General features: G+C 34.1%; 1 protein-coding gene across 1 annotated transcript; it reads left to right on the top strand.

Annotated features, from left to right (window-relative positions):
• The first annotated feature begins 359 nt into the window (after positions 1 to 359).
• On the top strand, positions 360 to 12,786 carry LOC136026214 (28 kDa heat- and acid-stable phosphoprotein-like). Its single transcript, XM_065702555.1, has 5 exons — positions 360 to 486; positions 3,403 to 3,497; positions 4,005 to 4,216; positions 6,795 to 6,946; positions 12,650 to 12,786. Exons 1-5 carry the CDS (start codon positions 477 to 479, stop codon positions 12,709 to 12,711), a joined length of 531 nt encoding a protein of 176 aa, XP_065558627.1. The 5' UTR covers positions 360 to 476; the 3' UTR covers positions 12,712 to 12,786.
• Positions 12,787 to 13,551: the final 765 nt, after the last annotated feature.

Here is a 13,551-nt window from a genome sequence, read left to right on the forward strand (position 1 = left end):
GTGAAAGTGGCTGTAGAATTTTCAATTACTGAAAAAGCACACAAACAATATTAACACACAACACAAGTATTCTTTTTAATCCATGTAAAACTTAAGAAAAGATACAGACATATTTTCATCTTATTAGCTACAGAATAGGACATTCAGTGGGAAGACCTTTAAAATACTTTTCTATAAATATAAACGGCAACTCTTTATGATTTGGCTTATAAATATATTTATGGTTTTCAGCCAACTCTATAACATTGGTGTCAGACTTAACTTTGGACGGATCATTGGACGAATTTCACGGATCACGCGAAAACCGCTGCTTTTCTGTGAAAACTCAGCTATGTCAACCTGAGGTTGTCTATAATTTTCAAAAAAGAAGTAGATGACAGGTCGTGTAAACTGGGAATAGTAATCTTGAAATACTAAAAGGCTTAAAATAAATATTTGAGGAATTTCTTTTATACATTTAAAATATCAGCTGTAAAATGACTAGAGGTACAGTATTTAATCAGACTAGGATGCACTATTAGGTTACTTTCAGTACAAACTCTTTTGTAGGCTAGGCCTGGTCATATTAGCCCACACTAGGCTACTCATAGTCTGTTGCTGAAACGTTAACATTCTTGAAAGGGGTTAGGTTTAGAAAAGTGAAAATCTCAGAAATGAATCCAGGACCAAAAATGTACTCTTGGAAGGTATTTCAGTAAAATCCGAGTTTAGCTACTTATAACTCTTGTAAAAAGCTGTTAGGTTAGAAAAATGGGTAAAATTCTAGTTAATTGACTTCTTGCTATCTGAGAAAGGGTTTAGGTTAGGAAAATGAAACTTTCAGGGATGAATCTACAGACAAAAGTATGTCTCAGGAAGGTATTTTGAAGCAACTACCTCCACTCCTTCTCCCTCTAGTTGGCCCTGACCTTTGATGACCTTTAAAAATATGTGTGTTATAAAAGTGAAACCTTGCAAAATAGATCTTCTGCTTAATTGAAGTACTACAAAATTGTTTTCAGCTTCATAACTTTACTCAATTCCATTTTATAAGGTTTTAAAGATATGCAGATACATTTCCTAAATTTTGAAAACAAAAAACATTGATATGGCTCAAAATTCTACTCAAATAACAGGAATTGCATTTTCAGAACTAAAGGTAAAGAAAAAGCAACTAGTAACTGAAAATTAAGGTAAAATATTGTTTTGTCAAAATTTCAATAGGTATAGACCTGTCATGTAGGCAAATTTCAGGGCCCTCTAGAGGGAGAAAGAGTGGAGGTGGGTACTTCAAAATACCTTCCTGGGACATACTTTAGCCTGTAAACCCATCCCTGGAAGTTTCACTTTCCTAACCTAAACCCTTTCCAAGATAACAAGAAGTCAATTAATTTACCTAAACATGTAAACTAACCATTGCTGTATTTAATATGCTATGCTGTACCCCACCCCCACCCTAATGTGCAAATATATAATAATTCCATAACAGTGAGTTTGCAGTAGTTTTGCAAGAGAGAAAAGATGTTCAAAAAGTCAAAATGCATCTATTAACAATAGTTTCATTACCCAAAACAATTGTTCAGATAATATCAACATTGACCTTTTGTTTTACTTTGTTCAAGCAAAAGATCTATTTTGCAAGGTTTCACTTTTATAACATACATATTTTTAAAGGTCATCAAAGGTCAGGGCACTCTAGAGTGAGAAGGAGTGGAGGTGGGTACTTCAAAATACCTTCCTGGGACATACTTTATCCTTTAGACTCATCTCTGAAAGTTTCATTTTTCTAACCTAACCCCTTTGCAAGATAGCCAAAAGTCAATCAACTAGAATTTTACCAAAATTTCAATAGATATAGACCTGTCATGTAGGCAAGTTTCAGGGCCCTCTAGAGGGAGAAGGAGTAGAGGTGGCACTTCAAAATAACTTCACGGGACATACTTTAGACTCATCCCCGAAAGTTTTATTTTCCTAACCTAACCCCTTTCTGAGATAGCCAAAAGTCAATCAACTAGAATTTTACCAAAAAATGAAACTTTCAGCATTGGGTCTATAGACTTATTTTAAAGTAATTACCTTGAATTCTTCTCCCTCTAGAGAGAGATTTTACATGTATTGCCAAGCTTTAATGTTAACAAATTGCTCTCTTTTCTCTCAATGCATTTTATTAAAATTTTGGTTTAACCAATTTGTTCAAAATTGTCCAAAGATCATATAAAGATGCCTCAAGGGTCAACCCCAAGAGGCACTTTTTGGACATCACCCAGAGCCTGGGGCCATGCGTTGTAAGTTATGACCTGAGGCATGTAAGGTTTTTATGGAAAGGGCTGCCATTTAAACTTTGTAGGAGACTCCATTTGATTCAAAATCAAAATTACTAGTTAGCTGTTTTAGAGTCAAAAGTGACTGAAGGGCAGCTAGCCCCCCCCCCATTCACCCTTTTCCCAAATGAATCCAATTGAAATTGAGTTTTTCAAAGAAAAGTAAAGAGCCTCATTGACCTCAACAAATGAAATAAATTCCTGTAATAGTCTAAATAAAATATTATTTTCATCCAGTTTTTCAAAAAAGCATTTTTGGAATATCTCAAGGACTGCTATGGGTATTAAGTTAGAATTCAAGATTAAGGAATATTGGAAAGTGATTCAAAGACTACAAGATGCCTCTGCCATTTTAAGTGCCTTGTATCTCTCAAAACTAATCAAAAAGTATTTTTTTTTTTGTTCAAAATAGACAAAAGTTCTAGTAACTATTCCTCTGGGGATACAATGCCACAGCCATTTTGTTCAATCCCCCCAGCCCCAAGGGTAAGGTTTCCAAGTTATGCAAGTTGCTTGTTCTTACTTTGTTTACTTAGATTTACTGATTTATGGGGTGAATTTTATTTATGGGACAAGGAATGTAAGATATGCAAGTTGTTTATTGTTACTTTGGTAATTTGCTAACTTTGATACTTTGTAAGTTTGACACTGTAACTTTGGTGCTAGTTTTGATACTTTGATGAAACTTGATGTTAAAAAAAAAAAAATTGAAATACAGAATGTTGAAAAACTTGAAACGTTTGCAATAATAAACAAACAGAAATTAATTGAAAAAGCTCTTTGAAAAAGAAGTTTTTCAAAGAAAAGTAAAGACCATCATTAAACTTAACTTCAGCAGAAATAAATACCTATAATAAACCAAACTCATAGTTTTTTTGTAGGAAAATATGTTTTTTGGTGTTATAATTGAGAAAAAACATTAAAAAGTATCAAAATTGCACCCCAAGATTTTGAGAAATAAATTTTGTCCCCTCCCTCTTCTACACAGTCACTGCTTCATGTTCTTTTTTCTATAGAGATGCAAGGTGTTCGAATTGTTACTTATGTGTAATATTTCTTCTTCTTTTTATACTTTTTACTATTGTCATCATTTTCTTTGTAGGAGGTAAAGTAAACTTGAAAGGTAGGAGGAAACAATTTACCAATCCTGAAGAATTGGAAGCAGAAAGAAAAAGGGAGGAGAGAAAAAACTGGAGAGTGAGTAAAATTATCCTAACTTGATTTCAGCTTTCTTTTAGCTTACTTTGGTCTTTCGAACCCTAGATGTAGACTGTATTAGATGTTATTAGCTCTCTTCTTTCTTCCTGTTGTCAATAAGTGGATGAGTAGAAGTTTATGTGATTTTTTCCTTGATACATTGGATTGTTTTTAGATGTTCAAATATGAAATTGAATGTTTCGCTTTCAATGCTTAATAGCATTATTTATAAGAATGAATTAATATTAGCAGATTGCTATTATTATATATCTTTTAAATAGTAAATGCACTAAAAATGGTTGCTTGATAAAAAACATCTCCTTATAAGGTGGTGGTCAACTGCCTTGAATATGTTTGATCAGTCTGACTGTACATTGCAACATTTTTAAGCTGTTATTTTCAAGTTAATTATGGGCTTTTACAATGGTTAAAAGGTACTCAAATTAAAATTGGATTATACTCTATGTTTGAGATTGAGCTTGTAGTTTCTTTTCTCCCTGCCCTCAGAAAAAGGATTCTTCTGATGAAGAAGAAGAAGAAAGTGGAAGTGAATCTGGTAGTGGCAGTGAATCAAGCTCTGATGACGAAGAAGAAAAACCAAAAAATAAATCAGTGGTGGATGTAGAAAATCCAAATAGAGTCCCACCAAAAATGAAGAAAGCTTCAGCAGCTGCACCAGGAAAACAGGAAGAAAAACCACAGTTAACACGGAAGGAAAGGTAATTCTTCCTACCCATTTATGTTTTAAGTCTACTTTTATCTCTTTTATATGTGGGTTTATCCATTTTCTTTAGGGAGGTGAAGCACTTGGTTGGGACAGAGAATATTATGCAGTGTTTTGATTTTTATAGCGCAGGAAAATTGCAAGTCTGTTGCACACTGTGATAATGAAAAAAGTGAATATGTTGATCATTATTATAGTTAGAATTAACTAAAAGCTTAAATCATCATTAGGCTTGTATAATTTATATTTGAAAGATGTTTTAGTTACCTAGAGTGTATATGGCTATTATTTTTTCTCTGGTGGAGTTTTTAAAGTTGGACAGACTTGAAGTAATTTTCAGTTTAATGTTACTTCCATATCTAACCTGGGCTGAGATATTGGACATCTATTAAACCTGTCTTGATGGCCTTTGTTCATATTCTCCTTTTTTCTTCATTAATTGTTGTCTTGTTTTGTCTTCTTTTTTATTTTATTTTCATTGGAGGAGGGGATTTTTGTAGTAACTTCTTTATTCTACAGACCCACTCTAGATATGGTTTCTACCCAAAGATTATTCCTAGCTAGACGAGATCAATCGGGGGCAAATTTAAGTTTAGAAAACACTTTTCTGGCATTTCTGTCTGATTATAAATTTTGTGCTTTTTCAAGTCCTAGTGTGTTGACTCCAATTTACCCCAGATCCCAGAAGTGTTTCATGATCCCCGGTATGTAATATATTCACTTTAACAATTATGATAATCCAACAGTTCATGATGAACTGTAATTAAGGATTGGTTAGTACTAACATTAACAGAAGTTCTGAATTAAGAAGTTTGTTAATATATATGTAAAAAGAATTGGCTTTTTATGGCAGTTCTAAATCTGTATTCTGACCAAGCTTAGAGTCAACCACCAAAACCTATGAGCCTGAGAAAATTTGGTTAATTGTCAAAATTGGGGCGATACACCCACAAAAAGATAAGTGATCTGTTGGGAAATTATACCTTCAAATTCAGATCATCGGTGAATCTATTTACAGAGTTTTCAAGCCCTCTACAAAAATATGAAAATTTGCCATTTTATCCTAGAAGAATGATCACCTTGATCAATGATTGCATTGAATGATCCAGTATGAGCAATGCATGTTTATTTTTTATTTTTATTTTTTTAGGGGTGGTCGTATCAAACCAATGTTCATAGACAATGGAGAAATAACTCATTTAATGGAAATTGAAAAGTTCTAGTGTTTTTTTTTCAAGTAGTGGAAAGATTGTGCTGCCAAAAGAAACCAAAATTCTAAAAACTAAGTTTTACAAGAATTCAGCAACAATATAATATATTATTCCATTTAATCCTGAATCTTTAAAATGTATTAATTTTAGAGTCACTTATGAAGCTATTGGCACATAAAAAATTGCATAATTTTAGAAATTGGAGTTGAACTCTTCTGAAAAAGTGAGCTTTTTGCAACGATATTCAATGTTTATGAGCCCTAGTGGCATTATTGACATGGTTTGGAACTTTTTACTTTTTCAGAGAAGGATGGTCAGGCATATTACCATCCATGGCTCTTAGTCGTGGATCATTAAAAGAGGGTTCATTCGAATGAATATTATAAAAATTTAGTCCCAGTTATAAGTAACAAAAGAGACAATGTCAGAAAATATTGCCACGTTATAGCATTTTTATCCATAAACATTTTCAATTGGTTCACCAAAAACTCTTGAGAACTAAAGAAAGGGTGTTTATATACGGCACAGATACAAATTATCTAGTAGGGTGTTGGTCAATATGATCTCTTGCGAGTAGGAGGATACCAAAGCCCCCCCCTCCAAAAAAAGAAGAAAAAATAGGCTTGTAATTTTTCTATGTGAAGCACTGGAGATGAATTCGCCAAATATTCAGAGGGTTACAAATTTGGCCTATAACCTTTCAGAGGCCAGGGGCGAGTGCAGTTGAAGCAAAAGGTCTCTTATTGCAGAGAAGTGGTTCATATTGGGCTAAAATATTCCGTTTTGAAAAGTAAATGCTCAGAAGAAGCTCTTTTTTCGAATTACCATGCTGCAAAAGTTAAACTTAGATTGATATTTCAAAAATGTATACTCTGTATGCGAGATGGGCTTTTCCTTCCTTAACCCCCAGTTCTTTTTACTAAAGTTTGAATTTTTCTTCCCAATGCTGTAAGAACGACTTCTACAGGTGCAAGGGCAATTGGAATGGAATAAAAGTATTATTCACAATATCTCATTTTTGGAAGAGCTGATTGATGTGCATTTGCTTTAAATATTAGAATTTCATGTTGAACTATTTTACTGATCACATACACGTTTGTTGCACTTCTAAAAATGCTTTCAGCCCAGCACTATAAAACTAGTATATAAAGAGTAAACTGCTGAGTGGGTAGCCCCCTTCAAAGTCTCCCTCTTAACTTTTTTTTTGAAAATAAACTTTTTTTTGAATTTACATTATCACATAATGAATCTTCTGCATTCTTTGAATATTCCTTTATTTTGTTTTTAATTATAGAAGAAAAATAGATAGAAAAGGGTAACATTATCCTTACTGTTGTCTATAGCTTTTTTATTCATTCCCAGGGAAGAAATCGAGAAGCAGAAGGCCCGAGAAAGGTATCAGAAATTACATGCTGAAGGGAAGACAGACGAAGCTAGGGCTGATTTGGCTCGTTTAGCAATAATTAAACAACAAAGAGAAGAAGCAGCCAAGAAAAGGGACGAAGAAAAGAAAGGTAAATTTCTAACTTTCTTTAATTTCGCTTTCTTCACTTTTGTTTAGCAATAATTAAACAGCAAAGAGAAGAAGCAGCCAAGAAAAGGGACGAAGAAAAAAAGGTGAATTGCCTTGAGGTGTCCAAATTGAACAAACATTCTATTGTTTGGCTCTTGAGATCCTCCCTCCCCATAGATTTTGAAAAATACTGTTTTTCTGCTGTTGTGATTGCAAAATGGCTATTTTGGTATTTTTATTGAAAAAATCGCCTCTCCCATAGATTTCGAACCAGTAAAAATAAGAGCCAAGGGTAATGTAAATTGGAATCAACATGTAACTTTAATGGATCTTGTTTTGCATATTTTGATCTTGTTTTGCACGGGCAAAATAGCTATTGATAAGATCTCCACGATGCTGAGCTAGAATTTAGGAAAACTTCTGCTTCATGGAAGCAGAATCAGTACTGGGGCCATTAGTATTTTTGATATATATAAATGACCTCCCAAGGTGTTTACCCCAAGATAATAGCTTAGCATTAATTTTTGCAGATGATACGGCTGCGACAGTAAAAGCTAAAACCCCATCTTTGTTGGTTGAGAAAATGGTGACAGCAATGAAATCTTTGAATAAATGGTTTGCGTGTAACTGCCTGGCTCCGAACTTTTCTAAAACTGAATTCATGATTTTCGGGTGGTCACAGCGGGCGATAAATAAAATTACCATAGATGAGTTAATTGTAAATCAAAGTAGGATTAAAAGAGTACATTCATTTCGTTACCTTGGGATTATTCTCGATGAGCTTTTATCTTTCCGTAAGCATTCTGATTATTTGAGATTGAAACTTGCCCATCAGTTAGGTTATCTTCATAGATTGAAACAGGTGTTTCCTTTTTCCATCCTTTTTATACCATTCTCTAATTGAATCATATCTTAATTATTGCCCCATAGTTTATCTCAACACATTTATGGTCCATCTGCAACCTCTTCAGATAATTCAAAATAAGGCAATTAGAATTCTGGGTACTTTTGTTTATTGCCCTGCGAGACTTAAAAATCTGTCAGAAACCCAAACTTTATATATTTTTCTCAATATACTTATTCTCAAACCATTGAAAGGACGAGGATTACATCCAATCCTCAATAAATTATTTCCATGATCTGGCTATAATTGGGACTCCCACTTCCCCTGCCCACTGCATCCATTCCAAGAAGTATCGCCTTCCGCCAATCAAATTAGAAAGAGCTAGATTCTCAATTAGATTAAATTAAAAAACAAGTTTTTTGAAATGAAAGTAAGAAGCGACATTAAAACTTAAAACGAACAGAAATCACTCCGTATATGAAAGGGGCTTTTCCTCCTCGACACCCCGCTCTTTACGCTAAAGTTTTTTATTGTTTTAAAAAAGTAGAGTTGCGAGAAAGAATCAAACTTTAGCGCAAGGAGCGGGGGTGTCGAGGAGGAAAAGCCCCTTTTCATATACGGAGAAATTTCTGTTCGTTTTAAGTTTTAATGTCGCTCCTTACTTTCATTTCGAAAAACTTGTTTTTTTATTTAATTTCTGAAAGTTTTTGAATTAATGCATGTCTGATTTTGGCTCTCAGTACATAAATTATTAAAATTAAATTTGCATATTAATTCTTTTTTTTTGGCTAAATGGCTTTCTCTTAGTTTTGATCAGACGATTTTGAGAAATAAGGGATGGGGAAGGAGGCCTAGTTGCCCTCCATTTTTCGGTTACTTAAAAAGGCAAACTAGATCTTTTAATTTTTAACGAACGTTTTTATTAGTAAAAAATATACGTAACTTAAGAATTAACTTACGTAACAAACTTTTTATAATTATCATATTTTTGATTGTATATATGAGGGGGCTGGTCCCCTCGTTAATAACTCGCTCTTCACACTAAATCTTGTTTTGTCCCAATTCTTTAAGAATGACCCCTGAATCAGAAAGGCCATAGAATAAATAGTTGAAATTACTTAAAAATTTTTAGCATAAAGAGCGAAGTATTTATCTCCTCCTAAATACCTCGCTCTTTAGGCTAAAGTATTTTTAGAACCCCTCATATGTGTAATAATCTCTGTTGGTTTTAATGCTTCTCCTTACTTTCAATTGAAAAAAACTTTTTCATGTTTGTATTTTCATTGTTTTTTTTTAATAGTAATGCTAGAAAATCCTGCGCCCTTTTCATTGAATTTCTCTTCCCCCATGAAATATTCCTCCAAGGAAAGATCCTCCCATATAAGATCCTCCCCTGAACCCCACACCCAAACCAAAAAAATCCCCCTGATAACGTCGGTACACTTCCCAGTAACCATTACTGTATGTAAACATTGGTCAAAGTTTGTAACTTGCAGCCCCTCCCCCAGGGACTGTCGGGGGTAAGTCATCCCCTAAGACATAGTTATTATGGTTTTCGACTATGCGGAACAAAATGGCTATCTCAAAATTTTGATCCATTGACTTTGGGAAAAAAATGAGCGTGGGAGGGGGCCTAGGTGCCCTCCAATTTTTTTGGTCACTTAAAAAGGCCACTAGAACTTTTCATTTCCGTTAGAATGAGCCCTCTTGCAACACTCTAGGACCACTTGGTCGATACGATAACCCCTGGGAAAAAAACAACAAACAAACAAATAAACACGCACTCGTGATTTGTCTTATGGCAAAAAATACGAAATTCCACATTTTTGTAGATTAGGAATATTGTAGATAGATTATTATTATATTGGAGATAGATTAAATATTGGAGATAGTGGGAAAAATGCAGCTTCTATCAGTTCTGAACTCCTTCGTGCTAAGTAAATTGCTTAATATCCCACTGTCTCATAATGGTAGTACCTTGTAGTCGGGTAGTTGCTCTTCTGATTATTTTAGAATGTAAGGGGGTCGAGAATATAAGGGGGTATGAGATAGAGTATTTAAATTAGCAATTAAGTCCATATAAAACATTATTAATTTCTATTTTCAAGAAAGGTTCCTTCCCTTGGTTCATCTTTTAGAAAAACCTGCATAAGTTACGTCATAGTAGGATTGCCAAATTTTGATATATCACCAATACCAATAAGAGATTCGAAATAAGAGTAAAGTTGTTATTACTGCAAGATTTGTAACTTGGAAAGTCTAACGCATGTATATTTTATCTGTAGAGGCTTGTAACTTTTTTAAGAGTTAGAGCCTCCTCTGGGAAGTGGACCAGACAAGTATGGCAAATTTAAGCACTAACTAATAAGTAGATTTTGAATAGCGCTTTTCCTAAAAAAAAAAAAAGAAGAAAAAAAGCCTAATTTGAAATGCCTTGAGCGATAATGTGGCTAGCCTTTTTACTAGTCTATCTGAAACTGAGTCCTTCCTTTGGCAAAAATTTTACTTTTATTCTTCTACAAAATAGAGAAGAGCCTTTTAAAAAAAAACAGATTTTCTGTAGTCTTCAACTCCTCAAAGGATAAAATGGATAAGAGAAAAAAGAGCAGAAATGAAGCCATAATAGGGTTCTTTTAAATTCTTTCCAAGTTTTTCAGTTGCCACATGAAATTTTAATGCAAAATCTTGATATACTTATAATTCTCAGTCCCTCAGCTAAATAAAATAGCCCAAAACCACCAAATGGGCTGTAATTTGCGCTAGTTTCGAAACACTAAGTTCAGACACACTGGAAACTCGGCATCACAGCCATTTATCTTGCGAAAAATTAGGTTCTTGTGTAGAAAAAATTCGGCGCCTAGGTTTAGCTTGTGTTATAGCCAGAGACTTTAATTGTAATTTGTTTCTCAGGCGTCTCCACGTACTACTATAGTTGCGTGTATTAGATAAGATGTCCAATTTTACGGATATTCCCACATCTTCGCAAACCTCTAACTTGGACCATGTTGCTGCATCTTGAAATCTAACCGCCAGTACAGTTAATGTTATATTTGATTATCAGCTTTCTGACCCCTTACCTATAATTTGCATCTTTAGTTTCTCAAAGTAGTCCACTAGCACGTGATTCCTCAGCGTGGCGGTATCGTCGTGATTGGTAAGATTGACGAAACTCAATTTATCGAGTCGGTTGACTCGATTCCAAGTAAAACTGATGTCCCATTTCACCTCCTCCAAAAGTCACTCCAATTGCCTAAGAATGAGGTCCTGATTTGTCTTGATGTACATTTTGCTTAAATATGTCATGCCCTCTACTTTGCCGAAAAAAGAGCTGTCTACATGCAACATGTCTTCAAAGGAATCGTTCCTGATCCAGATCTTTTTACTTCATTTGGACAAGCAAAGTTTTGGTTTTTTATATGGAAAGAGTGCGGGCGTCCCCACTACGGGGCATTTAAATGGCATACGGGTTTCTATCAATCAATCAACCAATATTTATCAATTCAAATTAAAAATAAACAAAATAATAGTATGCCCCAGCAGAGAGCAGAGCTCATAAGGCTGGGGCAGTACAAACGCACATAAAAAAACAACACAGCGTCTCGTCATACTAATAATTCCAAAACAAGAGAAAAAAAAAACTAAGACAAAAAAAAAACATACAAGGTAGGAGATAATAGAGGAGGCCACCCCAGCGTGAGAACACCACATCAAAATACATACTAAAATCTATTATTAATCAATCCCGACATCCAGCCAAAGAACTATTTTTGAAATATGTTTTTTTTCAAAGAGAATCGACTTGTGAAACTTCGGGACATTTCTACTAAGTTAAGTTTATTTACAATATGAGGAATCTGGTATCAAACAGTTCGTGGTAACGAACTGTAGTAAGGAGCGACCCGGCTCAATAGTAAACAAAACTCTAAAAAACGGAATTTCGATGCTAAAAGATATATCAAAAGAATTGGATTTTTATGCTGATTTTAAATATAAAAGTGTCATAATATTTAGTCTTTGTCATCAAAAGTTACGAGCCTGATAAATTTTGCCTTATTTTGGAAAATAGGGGGGTAACACCCCTTAAAAGTCATAGGATCTTAAAGAAAATCACACCATCGCATTCAGCGTATCAGAGAACCCTATAGAAAAAAATCCCTATAGGGGATGGCTACGCAAGTTTTATATGAAAGGAGGAAACTTAAGAAATGTTTTTTTTTTTTCGTGTTTCTACTGTTTTTAGGAAATTATCAACGCTATACCTAATTGCAAAATTGGAGATATTTTTCTTATAACCCAGTGTTGGTACCTCGAAGGCAGTTTTCCTGTTGGTTATAGCATTTGCCATCGATAAGTACCGAGAGAACAATTTTCTGATAATACCATGGTATTGATGGTAATTACTGGTACCTGAGAATTAAAACTTAATTGATTGTCACAATTGTATATTGAAGAATTTTCCTGGTTTACATTGTGCAAATATTTTGATTTGTAAGACTCCTGTAATTTAAAAAAGAGGAAAATATTCAAAATTTTTTCAGTGATGCGAGAGAAAAAAAGAGGGTGGAGGGAGATTTAATTTGTGGTGGTTTATGTTTGCGTTAAGTTTGAATTAAGTGCACATTGTACATTATGGGCGCTCTAGGCTTGTCTCTTCCTTCATAGTAATTTTTGTTTTAAGTATGACTTTTTATATGAGTTGATTTTTTCTCGGGTTAAGTTCTAATATCGTTATTCACTTTTTATGAAGTACTGATTCGGATTTACTTCCGAAAAAGGCAGTATTTACTCTTGGTGATAAAAGAAACCCTACTGCAATAACAAACTGGATGGTTAAATTTTATCTGTTTTTTTACTTTTTAGCCAGAGAAGCTGCTGCAGCTGCAAAACAAGCTGCAACATCAAAAGCTCTGGGAAGAAGGTAAATGCTAGTATCAAATTGGAGTATTTTTTATTTTCTACATTCTCAGTTTGCATTACAAACTTGTTTTCGAAAACAATTTGTTTTTATATAGTATTTGTAGGCGATTTCTTTTATGCCGGCCTCGCATTGGTTGGCCTAGGTATCCAGTTTACATTTTTTTTTCTTTACCTTGTTAACCCTTGGGTAAGGATTTGGCTGTTTTTGTGTTGCTTGTCGGGTACTTTAAAATGCATAAGTATTAGCATTGTTGGACAAGATTTGAAAAATAAAACTGGAATAAAGATAGAAATGGTTGTTTTTAATCATAAAATGAAGCGTTCATAAATATTGTTTTCTCCTTGATTAATTTCAGTTTCATTTGTTTTTCTGTCGGCTGTGTAGAATTTTTCTCAATGTATCAGATGATGTGGACCAATGGTAAAAAAATATTTTTGACTAGTCGGAGGAATCTTGCTGCATGTCGTTAAATGGCGCATTTGTTGTCTGTGCAGAAAAAAACAAATTTTGTTAACCTTGATTAAGAGTGTCAACTTGCTTTGAATCGCCAGCAGAATAACCTCTGCGAGCCGTAAGCCTGTTTACATAGCATACACAAGGTAAGGCAATTTGAAGCCGTGTGGTAAATGAAGTAATAGTCTAAAGGTATACTTTTCTTTTTTTTTAATATTCTGCGAGTCGCAATATTTATTACCACTTTGGTTGTCTTTCTGGCATTAGACCGGACGGCGATATCGAATCGAAATAAGATCTCGAATCTTTAAAGCTTCATTGATCAACGACTTGGATGTGAATTTGTCTCAAAGGGGGAGGGGGATTAGAAAACTCAGATTTTTAAGGAACA

Source organism: Artemia franciscana, chromosome 4 (assembly GCF_032884065.1).
Source record: "Artemia franciscana chromosome 4, ASM3288406v1, whole genome shotgun sequence".
NCBI lineage: Eukaryota > Metazoa > Arthropoda > Branchiopoda > Anostraca > Artemiidae > Artemia > Artemia franciscana.

What these genes read in the sequence shown, in the direction of transcription:
- LOC136026214 (XM_065702555.1), top strand. An exon ending in AGGAGAGAAAAAACTGGAGA is followed by an intron (nt 3,498 to 4,004) that starts GTGAGTAAAATT and finishes CCCTGCCCTCAG; the next exon opens with AAAAAGGATTCTTCTGATGA. An exon ending in CAGTTAACACGGAAGGAAAG is followed by an intron (nt 4,217 to 6,794) that starts GTAATTCTTCCT and finishes ATTCATTCCCAG; the next exon opens with GGAAGAAATCGAGAAGCAGA.